This window comes from Phyllopteryx taeniolatus, chromosome 23, assembly GCF_024500385.1.
Source record: "Phyllopteryx taeniolatus isolate TA_2022b chromosome 23, UOR_Ptae_1.2, whole genome shotgun sequence".
Classification (NCBI taxonomy): Eukaryota; Metazoa; Chordata; class Actinopteri; order Syngnathiformes; family Syngnathidae; genus Phyllopteryx; species Phyllopteryx taeniolatus.
Genome location: NC_084524.1, coordinates 8,352,419 through 8,370,307, shown reverse-complemented (window position 1 = coordinate 8,370,307; position 17,889 = coordinate 8,352,419). Strand labels below are relative to the sequence as shown.

The 17,889-nt window shown below is 45.7% G+C and overlaps 1 protein-coding gene across 1 annotated transcript; it reads left to right on the top strand.

The window, feature by feature from the left end:
• The first annotated feature begins 472 nt into the window (after positions 1 to 472).
• LOC133473015 (zinc finger and SCAN domain-containing protein 21-like) lies at positions 473 to 17,244 on the top strand. Its single transcript, XM_061764722.1, has 6 exons — positions 473 to 553; positions 1,340 to 1,452; positions 3,639 to 3,688; positions 4,273 to 6,234; positions 7,312 to 7,468; positions 15,281 to 17,244. Exons 1-4 carry the CDS (start codon positions 473 to 475, stop codon positions 4,812 to 4,814), a joined length of 786 nt encoding a protein of 261 aa, XP_061620706.1. The 3' UTR covers positions 4,815 to 6,234; positions 7,312 to 7,468; positions 15,281 to 17,244.
• Positions 17,245 to 17,889: the final 645 nt, after the last annotated feature.

The following is a 17,889-nucleotide window of genomic DNA, read 5'->3' as shown; positions in this document are numbered from 1 at the left end:
TAAATCGCAACACTGGTTAAAAATACGAGGCATCACGCTTTAAAACACAATCGTGGCGTCGGCGTTTTGAAAAACGAGAGATCTTATTTATCGCCACATCTCTTTATCGCGATCGTGGGTTGAGGCGGCGACTTAGCCAAGCTCTCGGGTGTGGTCGGTTGCTAGGCGACGTGTGACGCCAGGACCAGCGTACACCGGAAGCTTACCAGCAGAAAAAGCACACGGCGGTGCGCTTATAAAAGCCTGCGTTTATTATTTTCAAAGCAATGACCAAAGATGAATGCGATGCCTTCGCACGTATTCGGTAATAGCTTACTCGCGGCGTAGCAACGGCTCGTTAGCAAACAGCTTCCAGCCACCCAACCGGAAGTTGCGTGTGGAATTATGTCCACGAGGGGGCACTCGAGGACAACCCGGAGCTGATGCAACGGTTCAAGGCCATGAAGGAGGGAACCAAAGTGGCGACGTCACAATGACGTCACGTCTCCCCCAGAAGACGACGGCAAATTCCGAAGCCTTCGGTCTAAAGGACCAAATGGCGTTCCACGCACAGGTTTGTGGCTTCAACACAAAGCAATAATGGCGAGCATCATGGGTGCCACATGTTTTTTTACAAACACGAAGAGCTAACACTTTAGCTCAGAGTTTGACTGACACACAACAAGGATTCTTGGTGTAACAACGCCTCTAGTGGCGGCCAGTGACTTCCCAAATCTCCTATTTACGCAGCGAAACTCAGAATAATAATAATCTTAGTTTGTCAACTTCACACAAGTGCTCGGAATTTGGTCGCTATGGTAACGGAATGCGCTCACACATAGATAACATGGAAGAACATAGCTCAACATAGATAGCATGGAACGTGCCAAAACATGACCCTGCCAAGATGGCGGCTGCTGTCTCGGTTTATTGCAAAATATCGTCAACATTTGCAAAAGAGACTGACTTGTGATGCGAGGTTGGGTGTGACCATGGGATGACAACGCATATAACTAGGGGTTCCTGTTCTCGTTAGTTTAAACCCAAATATGCACCAATCTGTACTTGTGTTGTGTGGGTGAAAACATTTCATCTGGTTCAGTTGGCAAACAGATTTGACATCAGACATTCAAATTTGTAGAAATACAATCACTAGTGGCGCTATTCTGATGGTAACGCTGGTGGTGTTCATGTCAAGTTCTTGAAATATATATATATATATATATATATATAAAACATTCAAGTCCAGTGAAGATTGTGATTAGTTAATCCGGGGTTGCAGTAGTTTCCACTACCTGTGGGTGTCGCTAGTGCTCCATCCATTGTCCCAGCCAGGAGGAGCCAATGTCACTGAAAACAGGGGGAAAAAGAGAAGTCTTTGTCGGTGAGACTCTTCAGGCTGGCTCCTACCGTCGCCGCTGTCGTCCGGTGCCGTGTTCGGTCGGCTGTGACATTTTGTCACCGACAACAAGGGTAATTTGACCTTTGTGCGTGCTTCTTTTTATGATTATAGTCCACAATAAGCATTCATTTTGTTGAGCCTCCTAACGTAATTTGACATCGTATAAGCTATCATCCCCCTCGGTACGTACGTTCGATTCCTTTTGGCGCATCCATTCGACGCGCTCACAGCGTCTCAGAGCTGAGAGGTGGCCCTTACAATTCAAGTTTTGGAACCTGATTTTAGGTACTTAGCCATTGGTTTTCTTCATTCAGATCTGGCAGGCTGGTTCACTTCTCTTCTCTGTGGTGTGTCAAATTGACATGCCATTTTTGGGGCCTGCTTCGTGCCACTTTAAAGGCATTTCAATTCTTTTCAATGGGGAAAATGGATTTGATTGACCACAGTCTAGTTCAGTCAATCATTCATTTATTTGATATGGACATCACTACATTTTTAGGAAAACAAGGCATGCATTACTTTGTGTATTTTGGCACCGGTGCTAATTTGGAACATTTGTCCAAAGACAACATGAAGATAAAATACATGAATGAAGATTTTTGTAAATCTGTACCATGGTCATTATTATTGACATTTTCAATGAAAGCTTCTTGATCACTTCTTGTTTCTTAGCTTACCTTCTGCGAGCATATTTGACCGCAAACTGAACAGGCAAAAGCTTTCTCTGCAGTTTATCTTGCAAACGTTTCCCCACACGGAGAACATTTCCATCGTTTGTTGTCAGTGTGACATGTCAGATCACCTTCAGACGGTTTATCATCATCATCATCATCAGTGTGACGTCATATCGTCACTATCTGATCGTGGAGCTAAGAGGCCATCTACTTGTGATTCTCCACTTTTTCACTTCGGACATTTTTTGACAGCACTTTGTTTTTGGAGGGTTTCCAAAGGAATCAAGACATTTCAATTCTTTTGAGTGGAAAATGGATTTGAAATACAAGCAAAGTGAGTCACCCTCACTGTTTTAAGAGGTGTATTTTTGATTAAGGATCACAAATAGTCAATGTTTCTTTTCAGTCTTATTTCAATCAATCATTCACTTATTTGATATTGGCATCATTAAAACATTGGACAAAAAGCATGCATTGCTGAGAGGAAGTCTGGGTCTTAATGGTCCATATTTCACAAACAAGTTCATTTGATGTATTTTTTTGCTCAAGAAAATTCGACTGGCAGTCATTTCCAATAATATCAAAACGTTTTGGAGCAATTGGTAAATAACTCCCATTCCCTTTCGAACGGCCCTTTTTCATCGGCAAACTCGAAAAGAGAAAAACTCGAGCATTGCTGGGATGGGAAAAGGAATTAGTCATGTCGGGTGGAATCCCCTAACCTTCAAAATGACAACTTTTCAGGAAATAAAAAAGTCAAATTAAAAAGAAAACAAATAATACAGCTTGAGTTTCCAAACACCGCTTTGTTCAAGCTGGTATTATATCTTACATTGCTGTCACATACGGTTGGTACGAAAGTATTCAGACCCCCTTAACATTTTCACTCTTTGTTATATTGCAGCCATTTAAGTCATTCCCCCCCCCCCCCCCCCCCCCTCATTAATGTACGCACAGGACCCCATATTACTTATGGCTGTGTGACATTTCACTTTTTACTTTTTAATAAATCTGCAAAAAATTCAACAATTCCGTTTTTTTTCTGTCAATATGGGGTGCTGAAATGACAGCAATATAACAGAGTGAACATTTTAAGGGGGTCTGAATACTTTCCATAACTGAATGTGCTGAAAAATTGCAAATTTATGAGGATGTCATCATGAAAGTAATCCAAACACAGCGGGCGAGTGAACCCAAGAAACGTGGCTTCATGTTCCAAAACTTTTCAACAATCATCACCAAGATTTAGGCTACTACTCATGGCAGCTTCAACCTCTGAAAATATTTCAACCCAATATTTTAGATTTTATGGATCAGATAACATCCAATCAGATCAGCCACAGTTTTTGGGACACGAAGCGACATAACACGTTCGGCCGGTAGACCCTCATCCTGGGTCAGCCAGCCAAAGTCCAATAACGCCTACATTAAACACCTTTGTGATCGATACATACATTTGATTTATACATACACACATACACACACACACATATACTACCCATTTCAAAATTGAGATGACGTATGAGGAAATATTTCTGCAAAAATGATTTCATGTGGATTGACGCGGTTGTTTTGCCCCGCAGGTTGACGGCGCCGGGGGCGGACGTTGTTAACCCGGGCCACGACCGATCCGGTATGGAATTCTTAGAAAAATTTCACATCGTGATATGTAACAAATGTTGCAAGCATTTCTTTGGTTTCCAAACGCCTTTTTACAGTAACTTGAACAAACTATTATCCTTCACTTCTGATTTGAAAACTAGTTATATATACATTTTGTTGTGTGTGTGTGTATATATAATATTATGCTCAGAAGATGAAACATTTAGAAGGTTTCGCGGTCATAACGGCCCTCTGAGGAAACCGTACTACCAAAATGTGACCCGTGACAAAAATGAGTTTGACAGCCCTGGTTTAAAGGGTTAAAGCCTCCCGTCAGTCTCGCGTATGACACAAAGAATATTACTTTTAAACAACAAGGGCTTGCATAAGTCAGCGCCGAGAGAGAATTCACCGAGGTTCTAACGGTCTATTATGGAAAGCCAGCCCCACGAAAGTCAGCGAGCTGAGCAGTCCTTTGTTGTTCTCGTCGTCTCCTCGATGGGATCTCCGGTTGAAGGCGCTAACGTGTAAACAGGATCGAGGATCGAGGAGGTTGGAAATATTGGAAACAAATGAGATCGGACTCATGTGCGTTTGTCTTCTTTTGTCTTGCAGACGTCAGTGAAAATCTTCATCCGGAGCGGCAGCAGTCAGTGTCCCCTCACAACAAAGAGGGGGACGAAGAGTTCCTACACGTTACAGATGAAGAGCAGGAGGAAATCATCAAGGTGCCATCGACTGGTGTGCCTTTGAAGAGCGAAGATGAAGGTCAAAGTGAGGAGAGACGATGGGCGGAGCCTCCAAGCAGCAGCTCAAGTCAACACATGACAACAGAAGGTGATGGAGACCTCTGTGGAGGATCACAAGCAGACGGCCTCTTGGCTCCGCTGTCAGATAGTGACGACATGACGTCGCACTCTCCTCACACTAAAGATGACGATGTTGATGAACAGTCGGAAGGTGATATGACAGGTCACACGGCCAACAAACGCTGGAAATGTTCGTTTGCTTCCATGAGCAATTTCAAGCAACACAAGAAAATACACACAGGAGAAAAAGATTTTGTCTGCTCAGTTTGTGGTCAAAGATTCTCTGTGAAGGGAAGCCCGGTGAGAAACCTTTTGCTTGCTCAGCTTGTGGAAAAAGGTTCTCCGTAAAGGAAAACCTAAAAAAAACATACAAGAACCCACACCGGTGAGAAACCTTTTTCCTGCTCAGCTTGTGGAAAAAGGTTCTCTCATCAGTATCTGGCTAAGAATCACAAGTGTGTTGGGGAGAAGAGCAGTGAGCAATGAAAGTTTCGCCTCTCATCCGAGCAGGCTTCATCAGTTCATGGCGCAAAGCTGTATTCCATGTACCTTCTTAAAGATGCCCTGTGGACAAGTGTTGAGAACTAGCACTCATGCACTTGTCACAATGCATCTTTTTGGGCCTGTTTTGCGACACTTTGAGTTTCACCTGCGGCTCATTATGAGAGCCTGCAGCTGCAGGCTAAGGGGGAGGCAAGCGAATAAGAGGTTTGCCAAAACCGTGGAGAAGGTCTTTCTGGGGAGCAAAGTGCTAGGACGGCCAGCGGGGCGACTGGCTGCATGGACGATGCAAGCCGGAAGAAGAGGACGCCGTAACATAGTTCGTGTTCTATGTCTGTAATGGCCTGTGTGTATTTTTCACTTCCATGAACTATCTTAGCTATTTTAGTACAGTTTGCAGTAATTGCAGCCAATTGGTGGGAAAGGGGAGGTTTTGCGAGGGCAAGTGTTAAATTTCCTTTTCCTGCCGAGAAGTTGCTGTTAGCACAAAGTGTTTAATAAAGTTGACCTTGTCTACATGGTGGCTCCGTGCGGTGGGTTCTCAGTCTCTGACTCCGGAACAGACACCGGTCAAAGGTGGCGGCAGCTTGACAACTAACCAACAGTAGGTACTATTGAACCTCACGAATGAGTCGTTCGTAAATCGAGTAAATTCTTGAGTAAAATATATATATATAAATTAATGAACGCCAAGTCAGAATTTTTGCATTCGAATGAAATGAGTCAATGTACGTTTTTTTATTCAGACGTGCTGGAATGCCGTTGCTTACTTCCGCCACCACTTTGACTTACTGCACGTCGCTTCTGCGCATTTACACATTGTGGATTCACCAAGAGAATTATGGGAGCTACTTCCGGTTTGAACCACTTGGCGGGATGTTTACATTGTAAGTGCCCGCGGTAATCCACTTTGTGTGAGCGTTTTAGACGTAAACCATGATCGTCAGAAAACATACAATCCCACTTTCTACAAATGGAGCGGGGTGGGAGGATGAAAAAGTGGCCAGAGATCACATAAAACCTACATAGCATTTGTAGCTAGCTACTTTCTTAGCCGTCACTTCAGACGGCTAGGAGGCATAATCACTACCTCCTACACATTTGCGCAATGTAGTTTGTCCGAGTGGAGCTGCTGCGCTGTGACGTCATCATCAGGCGCGCAGGCCACCGAAGGACCCCGAGCCGATCTCGCAGCCACCGCCTGATTGGGTCCAGAATCACGGGACTGTGGGAGAGCACCTCTTATTCGTTCACACCCGGTCGACTTGTAAGTAACTTGAAGTTGTACAACACAATTTAATTAATATCATGCAAGACATGAGCATTAGGGGTGAATGCATCACTTTCAGAGTGCGATACACCTTATGGCATTGCTGATCCGTTTTTTTCCCCCACCCAACTTTATTAACAATAACTGCACTAATTTTTCCTCAGTTTGTACCGAACGTGCCGAATCCTCGTCACTGTAAGTCCATCACTCATTTACTCAACTAAAACGTTATTCGTTAAATCTTCGTGTCCGGTTGAAGTCGTCTCGATGCACGTTGAAGCTTCTCGGCCTAGCTTAGCTTAGTTTAGCTTAGCTTAGTTGAGCTTTCTAACAAAGAGACGCGTTTGGGATCAACGTTGAGCGGAGATCAAGCGTGAGCGTAAAATGTTATTTTCATCGCATCATGTGTCCCAGAATATACCAAAAAAATACTAACAGGGAAATGCATGGGGTGGGGGGACACCAGCAACTAGATCCTATCGTCTGAGATACTAATAACCCATGACACGTATTTTCTGAATCCTTTTGTACACACGTGTCAAACTTTCCATACCGCTTCTCCTCACTAGGGTCGCTGGCGTGCAGGAGCCCATCCCAGCTATTTTTGGGCGAGAGGCAGGGTACACCCTGAACCAGTCGCCAACCAATCGCAGGGCGCATAGAAACAAACAAACAACCATTCGCACTCACAATCACACCTATGGGCAATTTAGAGTCTCCCATCAACCTACCACGCATGTTTTTGGGAGGTGGGAGGAAACCGGAGTGCCCGGAGAACATGCAAACTCCACACAGGCGGGGCCGGGATTTGAACCCCGGATCCCAGAACTGTGAGGCGGATGTGATAACCAGTCGGGCCGGCTGTAGAATGTCGATAATGTTGAAACACATTTTCTCTCCTGAGGTCACAAATTAGCTGTCTTCTATCTGTGTCGTATCTCTGACAATGCATAAGTACATGCTCGACTGTTTCCTCTTGTTGACTTTGGCGCTTTTGCAAATGAACTAACATACTGTTTAACCCACAATGTCCAAATGTGAATCTCGATGTCTTTTCTCATCCCTCCAACCCAGAGCGGAAAGTGTTGTGATCGGCGTGTGAAAATGTGCTCAAGAACAACAGCAGAGGACGAGGGGGAACAGCCTGGCCCAAAAGAGGAGGAGCCACAACGACAACTGCTGGACGCCGCTGCGTTCAAGCTGCAGCCTCGAATTGTGCTACGCAGAGCAGGTGGGTTCATTTCTCGCTCACTTGTTTAGGAAATACATTTTCATTTCAAGAATATTCCTGTGTTTATTTACAGTCACTCCGTGACATTACATACAAAATACTATTGCTAGGGCTGGAGCGATGGAATATTTTAGTATTCGCGCATCCTACAAACATTTTTAACCAGTATTTAAATAAATTAGATTTTAAAATGTTTAATTCAAATAAATGTTATTTTTGAAATTGTTTTCGAATGCACAGGAAAAAAAAGAAGCCATTTCACGTCGTCATTGGCAACCAATTGTTTTGTTTTTGAGCAGCAAACTGTATTTTCTTGTCCCTAAATAGTTTCAGTGAGGCAAATTCAAACACAACGTAAAATAAACACAAATAAAAATACGTTTCAGTTGAAACTCAGCATTTCTTGTCGATACAAACTATAAGCCACGAATTCAAAAAGGCATAAACAGCCTTTATGTTGTTCCACTTCACTTGATTATTTTGATCAATACTGTAATCACGACTGCCCTCAGGTCTTCCCTCCCGACCTCCATCAACCTTCTCTTTGCTCTTCCTCTCGCTCTCTTGCCTGGCAGCTCCATCCTCATCATCCTTCTACCAATATACTCACTCTCTCTCCTCTGGACGTGTCCAAACCATCTCTCACTTCGGCTAATCTTCATTCCTCTCCTTTCCAGTCCATGCCTCCAGCTTTCTAACTGTTCCTCCAGCTGCTCCCTGCTTTCACTGCAGATCACAATGTCATCTGCAAACATCATGGTCCACGGGGATTCCAGTCTAACCTCATCTGTCAGCCTATCCATCACCACTGCAAAAATGTAGGGGCTTAGGGCTGATCCCTGATGCAGTCCCACCTCCACCTTAAATTCCTCTGTCGCAACTACAGCACACCTCACCGCTGTTCTGCTGCCCTCGTACATGTCCTGTATTGTTCTAACATACTTCTCTGCCACTCCAGACCTCCGCGTGCAGTACCACAGTTCCTCTCTGGGTACTCTGTCATACGCTTTCTCTCGATCCACAAAGACACAATGTAACTCCTCCTGACCTTCTCTGTACTTTTCCATCAACATCCTCAAGGAAAATAATGCATCTGTGGTTCTCTTTCTAGGCATGAAACCATATTGTTGAGTCTCGCCTCCACTACTCTTTCCCATAACTTCATTGTGTGGCTCATCAACTTTATTCCTCTATAGTTCCCGCAGCTCTGCACATCACCCTTGTTCTTAAAAATGGGCACCAGCACACTTTTCCTCCATTCCTCAGGCATCTTCTCACGCACTAGAATTCTTTTGAACAAGCTGGTCAAAAACTCCACAGCCACCTCTCCTAGATGCTTCCATACCTCCACAGGAATGTCATCAGGACCAATTGCCTTTCCATTTTTCATCCTCTTGAATGCCTTTCTAACTTCCCCCTTACTAATCATTGCCACTTCCTGGTCCACCACACTTGCCTCTTCTACTCTCCCTTCTCTCTCATTTTCCTCATTCATCAACTCCTCGAAGTATTCTTTCCATCTAGCTAGCACACTGCTGGCACCACTCAACATATTTCCATCTCTATCCTTAATCACCCTAACCTGCTGCACATCCTTCCCATCTCTATCCCTCCCTCTGTCTGGCTCAACCTGTAGAGATCCTTTTCTCCTTCTTTCGTGTCCAAGCTGGCATACATGTCATCATATGCCTCTTGTTTGGCCTTTGCCACCTCTACCTTTGCCCTACGTCGCATCTCAATGTATTCCTTTCGCCTCTCCTCGTTCCTCTCAGTGTCCCACTTCTTCTTAGCTAACCTCTTTCCTTGTATGATTTCCTGTACTGTGAGGTTCCACCACCAAGTCTCCTTCTCTCCTTTCCTGCCAGAAGATACACCAAGTACTCTCCTGCCTGCCTCTCTGATCACCTTGGCTGCAGCGGTCCAGTCTTCTGGAAGCTCCTCCCGTCCACCGAGAGCCCGTCTCACCTCTTCCCGAAAAGCTGCACAACACTCGTCCTGTCTCAGCTTCCACCACATGGTTCTCTTCTCTGCCTTTGTCTTCCTAATCTCTTCCTCCCCACCACCAGAGTCATCTTACACACCCCCATCCTATGCTGTCTAGCCACACTGTCCCCTACCTCTACCTTACTGTCGGTAACCTCCTTCAGATGACATCGTCTGCACAAGATGTAATCCACCTGCGTGCTTCTACCTCCGCTCTTGTAGGTCACCCTATGTTCGTGCCTCTTCTGGAAAAAAGTGTTCACTCCAGCCATTTGCATCCTTTTTGCAAAGTCTACCACTATCTGTCCCTCGAGGTTCATTACCTGGATGCTGAACTTACCCATCGCTTCTCTCTCTGTCTGGGATGCTCAGAACTACTTCGTCTAGCTTCTTCCAGAATTTCTCTTTCACCTCTAGGTCACATCCTACCTGTGGGGCATAGCCACTAATCACATGACACATAACACCCTCAAGTTCAAGTTTCAGCCTCATCACTCGATCTGATCCTCTTTTCACCTCCAAGACATTCTTCGCCAACTCTTCCCTTAAAATAAGCCCTTCTCCATTTCTCTTCCCAGCTCCACCATGGTCAAATCATTTCAACCCTGCCCCTAAACTTCTCGCCTGACTGCCTTTCCACCTGCTCTCCTGGACACACAATATAGCAACCTTTCTCCTGATCATCATGTCAACCAACATTGTTAACCCGGGCCACGACCGATCCGGTATGGAATTCTTTGGATGAACGCTCATATTTGTGTGGCAAAGTTTTAAGCCGGATGCCCTTCCTGACGCAACCCTCTGCATTTATCTGGGCTTGGGACCGGCCTTCAGTTTCCACTGGCTTGTGCCCTCCCCCCCCGCATGTAATCACGATTATTATCCATCCATCCATTTTATGAGCCGCTTATCCTCACTAGGGTCGCGGGCACACACACAAAGGGGACAGGAGAAGAAGCATGCAGGACAAGGGTCGTGAACCCGGCTGTACAACTGAAGTGCGGTGGGATTAATTATGTAAATTATAAAAGTCTACAGGACGAGAGTATAAATGAGGGGATACACACTCTTAGAAGAATCCGTTATTCTTATCCGTAATTGTGTTTCCTATAATGTGTTGCAGAGTGAAACCAGATTATGCGGTGGAGCGCATATTTGCGGACGGAAGGTGGCATTATTGCTTAGCGATGGTGCGCATTTCGTTGGTCAACCTTGTTGCAATCGTACGTTGTAAATCTCAAAACTGGTGAAAAATAAAAAGGCACAAAGGTTCAATCGTACAATTGTCGCGGTGGTGTTTAAACAAAACGAGCGAAAACTGAAACGTTTAAATTTAAACAGTCTGGTTTGGTGCTGCCGCAAAAAAGGAAAAACAACGACTGCAACGGACAATCAAAACTGGCGAAAAGATTGTCGGTACCCCCCCATACCCACCCTTGAGAACTAAGACAAGAGCACGCAAAATCCCATTGGACCCTCACATCCTGGTCACCACATCTTCCAGCTCCTTCCCTCAGGTAGGCGCTATCGAACAATGCAAACCAAAACAAGCAGACATTCCAAACAGCTTCTTCCCTCTTGCCATGAACTTCTGAAACAGTTAATTTCCAATTCCTTGGTAACATGCTGCCAATGTTGTCTTGAGATTGTAGTCACATTTCTGTGGGGCCAATTACACATGACTCGTGCACTCACTGTAGTCGTCTCGCCACCCTGCACGACTTGCATATCTGTTGTTGACCAATAGTGGCCACTCATGTATTTGAGAAGTATCTGCACCATTTGGACGATGGACATTGTCCCAGATTCTTGCACTACAAGTCACTTTAAACTGCATACATTTCGTGAAGTCTCTGCGCCATTTGCACAATGGTCACTGCACCAGACTATTCTCATATTCACTCATATTCATTTCAAACTCAGCATCACTTTGTCCAATTGTAAAAAAAAAAAGAAAGAAAGAAATAATAATTGTACCGGTAGGTTGATTGAAGACTCTAAATCGTCCTAAGGTGCGAATGTGAGTGCGAACGGTTGTTTGTCTATGCAATTGGCTGGCGACCAGTTTAGGGTTTACACCGCCTCTCGCCCGAAGTCAGCAGAGATAGGCGCCAGCACACCCGGGACGCTAGAGAGGATAAGCGGTTCAGAAAATGGATGTATGGAACCTTTTCCATGTTTATTTTATTATAAATGAATTGTCACCTCTGGTGTGCCATTGAGCACCAGAGCAAACTTTGTATGTGCACCCACTGTATAGAAATTGTGAAGCTCAATGGAGCAGATTGACGAGCACAGCGTGATTACGTCATCAACATGAGGGAAGACGGCGGAAGCGGAGCGTACATATTTGATTTAAGCGGCGCAAAATAAATGGGGACGACGCGGCGCTTTGCAAGCTGCCGTGAAACACAAAAAAGAAGAAGATGCTGATGACAAATGCGCAAAAGAAGACAAAATGCTGCAAGTTTGGGAGCATTTCAGACTGATGAGAAACGCGAACAACGGTGACGCGACACATCTCAAGCAAGACAGAAGAGCCAAGATGAACGGCGCGCAAATCAGTGAGTTTAACGTTAATGCAATTTACTAACATAACGTTAGCTAAGGCTAAGGTTTCTATTAATTATGAGCACCGTTGGATTTGTGGCCAGTTTATCACGATATCCATCCATTTTCTACCGCTTATCCGAGGTCGGGTCGCGGGGGCAGTAGCTTTAGCAGGGACGCCCAGACTTACCTCTCCCCAGCCACCTCATCCAGCTCTTCCGGGGGGATCCCGAGGCGTTCCCAGGCCAGCCGAAGGACGTAGTCTCTCCAGCGTGTCCTGGGACGTGCCCGGAACACCTCATCAGGGAGGCGTCCGAGAGGCATCCGAATCAGATGCCCCGGCCACCTCATCCAGCTCCTCTTGATGTGAAGGAGCAGCGGCTCTACTCTTGAGATCCTCCCGGATGACCGAGCTTCTCACCCGATCTCTAAGGGAGAGCCCAGACACCCTGCGGACACCTCATTTCGGATCTTGTTCTTTCGGTCACGACCCGCAGCTCGTGACCATAGGTGAGGGTAGGAACGTAGATCGACCGGTAAATCGAGAGCTTCGCCTTTCGGCTTAGCTCCTTCTTTACCACAACGGACCGATACAAAGTCCGCATCACTGCAGACGCCGCACCGATCCGCCTGTCGATCTCCCGTTCCGTTCTTCCCTCACTCGTGAACAAGACGCCAAGATACTTGAACTCCTCCACTCGGGGCAGGATCTCATCCCCGACCCGGAGAGGGCACGCCGCCCTTTTCCGACTGAGGACCACGGTCTCAGATTTGGAGGTGCCGATTCTCATCCCAGCCGCTTCACACTCAGCTGCGAACTGCTCCAGTGAGAGTTGGAGGTCACGGCTTGATGAAGCCAACAGAACCACATCATCTGCAAAAAGAAGAGATGCAATACTGAGGCCACCAAAGTGGACCCCCTCTACGCCTCGGCTGCGGCTAGAAATTCTGTCCATAAAAGTTATGAACAGAATTGGTGACAAAGGGCAGCCTTGGCGGAGTCCAACCCTCACCGGAAACGAGTCCGACTTACTGCTGGATATGCGGACCAAACTCTGACTCCGGTCGTACAGGGACCGAACAGTCCGTATCAGGGGGTTCGGTACCCCATACTCCCGAAGCACTCTCCACAGGACCCCCCGAGGGACACGGTCGAACGCCTTCTCCAAGTCCACAAAACACATGTAGACTGATTGGGCGAACTCCCATGCAACCTCGAGGACCCTGCCGAGGGTGTAGAGCTGGTCCACTGTTCCACGGCCAGGACAAAAACCACACTGCTCTTCCTGAATCTGAGATTCAACTTCCCGACGGACCCTCCTCTCCAGCACTCCTGAATAGACCTTACCAGGGAGGCTGAGGAGTGTGATCCCCCTGTAGTTGGAACACACCCTCCGGTCCCCCTTCTTCAAAAGGGGGACCACCACCCCAGTCTGCCAATCCAGAGGCACTGTCCCCGATGTCCATGCGATGTTGCAGAGGCGTGTCAACCAGGACAGCCCTAGAACATCCAGAGCCTTGAGGAACTCCGGGCAAATCTCATCCACCCCCGGGGCTTTGCCACCGAGGAGTTTTTTAACCACCTCGGTGACCTCAACCTCAACCCCAGAGATAGGAGAGCCCGCCTCAGAGAACCCAGACTCCGCTCCCTCATGGGAAGGCGTGTCGGTGGAATTGAGGTGGTCTTCGAAGTATTCTCCCCACCGGCTCACAACGTCCCGAGTCGAGGTCAGCAGCGCCCCATCCCCACTATACACAGTGTTGATGGTGCACTGCTTTCCCCTCCTGAGACGCCGGATGGTAGACCAGAATTTCCTCGAAGCCGTCCGGAAGTCTTTCTCCATGGCCTCACCGAACTCCTCCCGTGCCCGAGTTTTTGCTTCAGAGACCACCAAAGCTGCATTCCACTTGGCCAGCCGGTAGCCGTCGGCTGCCTCAGGAGTCCCACAGGCCAAAAAGGCCCGATAGGACTCCTTCAGCTGGACGGCATCCCTCACCGTTGGTGTCCACCAATGGGTTCGGGCATTGCCGCCGCGATCGGCACCGACCACCTTACGGACCTTATGCCTTATGTTTTCCATCAATCCATTTTCTGAGCCAGTTCTCCTCACGAGGGTCGGGGGCGTGCTGCACCCTATCCCAGCTATCATGGGGCAGGAGGCGGGGTACACCCTGAACTGGTCACCAGCCAATCGCAGGGCACATACAAAAAACAACCATTGGCACTCACATTCACACCTACGGGCAATTTAGAGTTGTCAATTAACCTACCATGCATGTTTTTGGGATGTGGGAGGAAACCGGAGTGCCACGGAGTGGCATGGGGAGAACATGCAAACTCCACACAGGCGGGGCCGGGGATTGAACCCAGGTCCTCAGAACTGTGAGGCAGACGCTCTAACCAGTCGTCCACCGAAACTTTCCTAGATGTTTTCTGCCCAATGTGAATTTAAGAAATAAAAGTAGATTTTCTGAAAAAAGGAAAAACAAATGGTTGTTCATTTTTTTCTTGTGAACTCATAATTGCTCTTCTAATTAAGCCAAGATTTCTCGGAATACCCGACTATTTCATAATTTTAGTAGGATACTCGAATACTAAACAAGTTGATATCTCCAGCCCTAATATGATATTTTCAGAGGTGTATGTGGCCATAAATAGGAATGTGCGTGTACATTTTGGTGATCGGCCGTCATTGTTGGACATCAGGCGACGTAACGCATGTTATATGTGCCGGGAAGTGGCTATATCTTCTTGCCTCAAGGAAGCAGTTCAAACTGTACAATGTGATATATATTGACAAAATGTATGACATTCCCTAAAAGCACGTTGAATAAAGGGTTCATCCCAAGCTAAAAACAGGTGCAGCAATCATGTACAGTATTCCTCACAAACTTTGTTGGGATGAATGCGGTGAGGCTTTGTAAATTTATTTTGAACTGTATATTTTTGGATTGACTTCACTGCTGCTGAAATTATTTTGACAAGAGGCCACTGTTACATACAGCAAAATGTGCAAATGCCAAACCGGGAGTATCCAGGGGGCTGCTGTATTTCCTTTCATGATAGTCGTTTATATGAACGTTATTATTTTACACTTTTTCACATTTTATTGTTGTTGTTGACCTGCCCAATTTTATTATTTACAAGATATCAAACTCACCTGGCTCTCACATTAACCTTAAATATGAATCTGAACCATAATACACAACATTAAAGTCACAACACGAGAAAAGATTTCCCAAACATTTTGTTTGTGTTTGTCTTCTTGTGTCTTGCAGACATCACTGAAGAGCGGGAGGAGCCAGAGCCCCCTCACATTAAAGAGGAAGTGGAGGACGAAGAGGTCCACTACATCAAAGAGGAAGAGGAGGAGGAGGATATCAAGTTTCCATCGACTGGTGGCCCTTTGAAGAGTGAAGATGAAGGTCAAATTGAGGCGAGCAGAGAGGCGGAGCCTCCAAGCCGAAGCGCAAGTCAACACATGACAACAGAAGGTGATGGAGACCACCGTGGAGGATCACAAGCAGATGGCCTCTTACCTCCACTGTCAGACAGTGACAGCATATCACATTCTCCTCACACTGATGATGATAAACAGTCTGAAGGTGATATGACATGTCACGCTGACAACAAACAATGGAAATGTTCTCAGTGTGACAAACAATTTGCGTATAAGAGCATTTTGAAAGAACATTTGAGAACTCACACTGGAGAAAAACCTTTTTCCTGCTCAGTTGCTGGTCAAAGAGTCCCCGAAAAGAGAAAGTTAAAAATACACAGAAGAGCACACACTGGTGAGAAACCTTTTTCCTGCACAGTTTGTGCTCAAAGATTCTCTGTGAAGGGAAACTTAAAAATACACACAAGAACCCACACTGGAGAGAAACCTTTTTCCTGCTCCGTTTGTGGTCAAAGATTCACTCAGAAGGGAAACTTAAAATTACACACAAGAACCCACACTGGTGAGAAACCTTTTTGCTGCTCATTTTGTGGTCAACAATTCTCTGGTAAGAGCAACTTAACAATACACACGAGAACCCACACTGGTGAGAAACTTTTTTCCTGCTCAGCTTGTGGTCAAAGATTCTCTGCGAAGGGAAACTTAAAAATACACAGAAGAATACATACTGGTGAGAAACCCTTTTCCTGCACACTTTGTGCTCAAAGATTCACTCGGAAGGGAGATTTAACACAACACACGAGAACCCACACTGGTGAGAAACCTTTTTCCTGCTCGGTTTGTGGTCAAAGATTCACTCAGAAGGGACACTTAAAATTACACACAACAACACACACCGGTGACAAACCCTTTTCCTGCACAGTTTGTGCTCAAAGATTCACTCGGAAGGAAAACCTAACACAACACACGAGAACCCACACCGGTGAGAAACTTTTTTCTTGCTCAGATTGTGGTCAACGATTCTCTTATAAGTATCAGGCTAAGACACACACGTGCAGTGATCAAGAAGATTTTCATGCAAATGGAAATGTTGAAAGACGTAATTGCGATGTTACTGACTGACAAGTGGAACATTTACATCCTTGCATTCTGTGTACCGGCTTTTATTGTATCCAAATATTTGATAAAAGCCTCCGCCAGGCAAGTGTTGGAAGTTCGCACTGTTTAGCTTCGTTTGTATGACTTTAATGATGACATCCTATTAAATTCGCAATTTTTCAGCACATTACAGCAAGCTGTATTTTTTCATTTTTTTTTATTTCCGGAGAAGTTGTCATTTTGAAGGTGAGGGGATTTCACCTGACAGCTACGATATATAAAATATGACTATAATCCATTAGTTTTCCCACACAAGCTATACCAGTGCGATGGAAAAGAGGCGTTTCAAAACCTATTATTTGAAATGACTGCCAGTTTAATTTTCTTGAAATGAACTTGTTTGTGAAATATGGCCCATCAAGACCCATACTCCCTTGAAGCAATGCGTGCATTTTGTCCAATGTTTTAGTGATGTCAATATCCTTCCATCCATTTTCTGTACCGCTTTTCCTCACTGGGTTGCGGGCTCGCTGGAGCCGATCCCAGCTATCTTCGGGCGAGAGGACGGGTACACCCTGAACTGGTCGCCAGCCAATTGCAGGATGTCAATATCAAATAAGTCAATGATTGACTTTTGGGGGAAACTATAAAGTGTATTTGTGATCCTCAATAAAACCCACGGAGGGTGACTCAATTTGCTTGTCTATCAAATCCCTTTTCTCCATTAAAAAGAACTGAAATGTCTTTAATGTCTCCATTGAAAACAAAATGCTTTCAACTTAAAGCCCAAGCGACGAGGCCAAAGTGAAAAAACTGCAAATTAGGACACTTTGGAGTATCACAAGCAGACGGCCTCTTAGCTCCACTTTCCGAGAGTGACAACATGACGTCACGCTCTCCTCACACTGATGAAGATGATGATGATCAAAAGTCCGAAGGTGATATGTCACACTAACAACAAACAATGGAAATTTTCTGTGTGGGAGCACGTTTGCTTGTACGAGCAAATGAGACATGAGAAGACACTAGAGAGAAAGCTTTTGCAGTGGAGAGCGACTGCAAATCCGTGGGAACTAATCACAATCTTCGGACCAAAGTTGATGCCAGTATCACGGAGCGACATCTGGTGGCGGTGCGGAGATGATAGACTGTTTGATAGATTACCTAAAGATATATCTGGATTGTGCGCTATTATCACTTTGATATTGCATGTGTCAGTATACCCTATGCCTGTTCAAGATTTAATGGAAAGGGCACCAATGTTTTTGTCCAATCTAGAACATAGACAAAAAAGAGATTTGTCCTGGCAGAGGCAAAATGATCCAACATAAAACATAGATCGACGCCGTAGTTGTTGTCGTAGTTGTCGTGGGGTGCCTAATCAATACA

Coding starts and splice junctions, on each gene's coding strand:
- LOC133473015 (XM_061764722.1), top strand. CDS start 473: ATGACGTCACGTCTCCCCCAGAAGACGACGGCAAATTCCGAAGCCTTC. Junction 554..1,339: donor AAATGGCGTTCCACGCACAG/GTTTGTGGCTTC, acceptor CACTGAAAACAG/GGGGAAAAAGAGAAGTCTTT. Junction 3,689..4,272: donor CCCGGGCCACGACCGATCCG/GTATGGAATTCT, acceptor TTTGTCTTGCAG/ACGTCAGTGAAAATCTTCAT.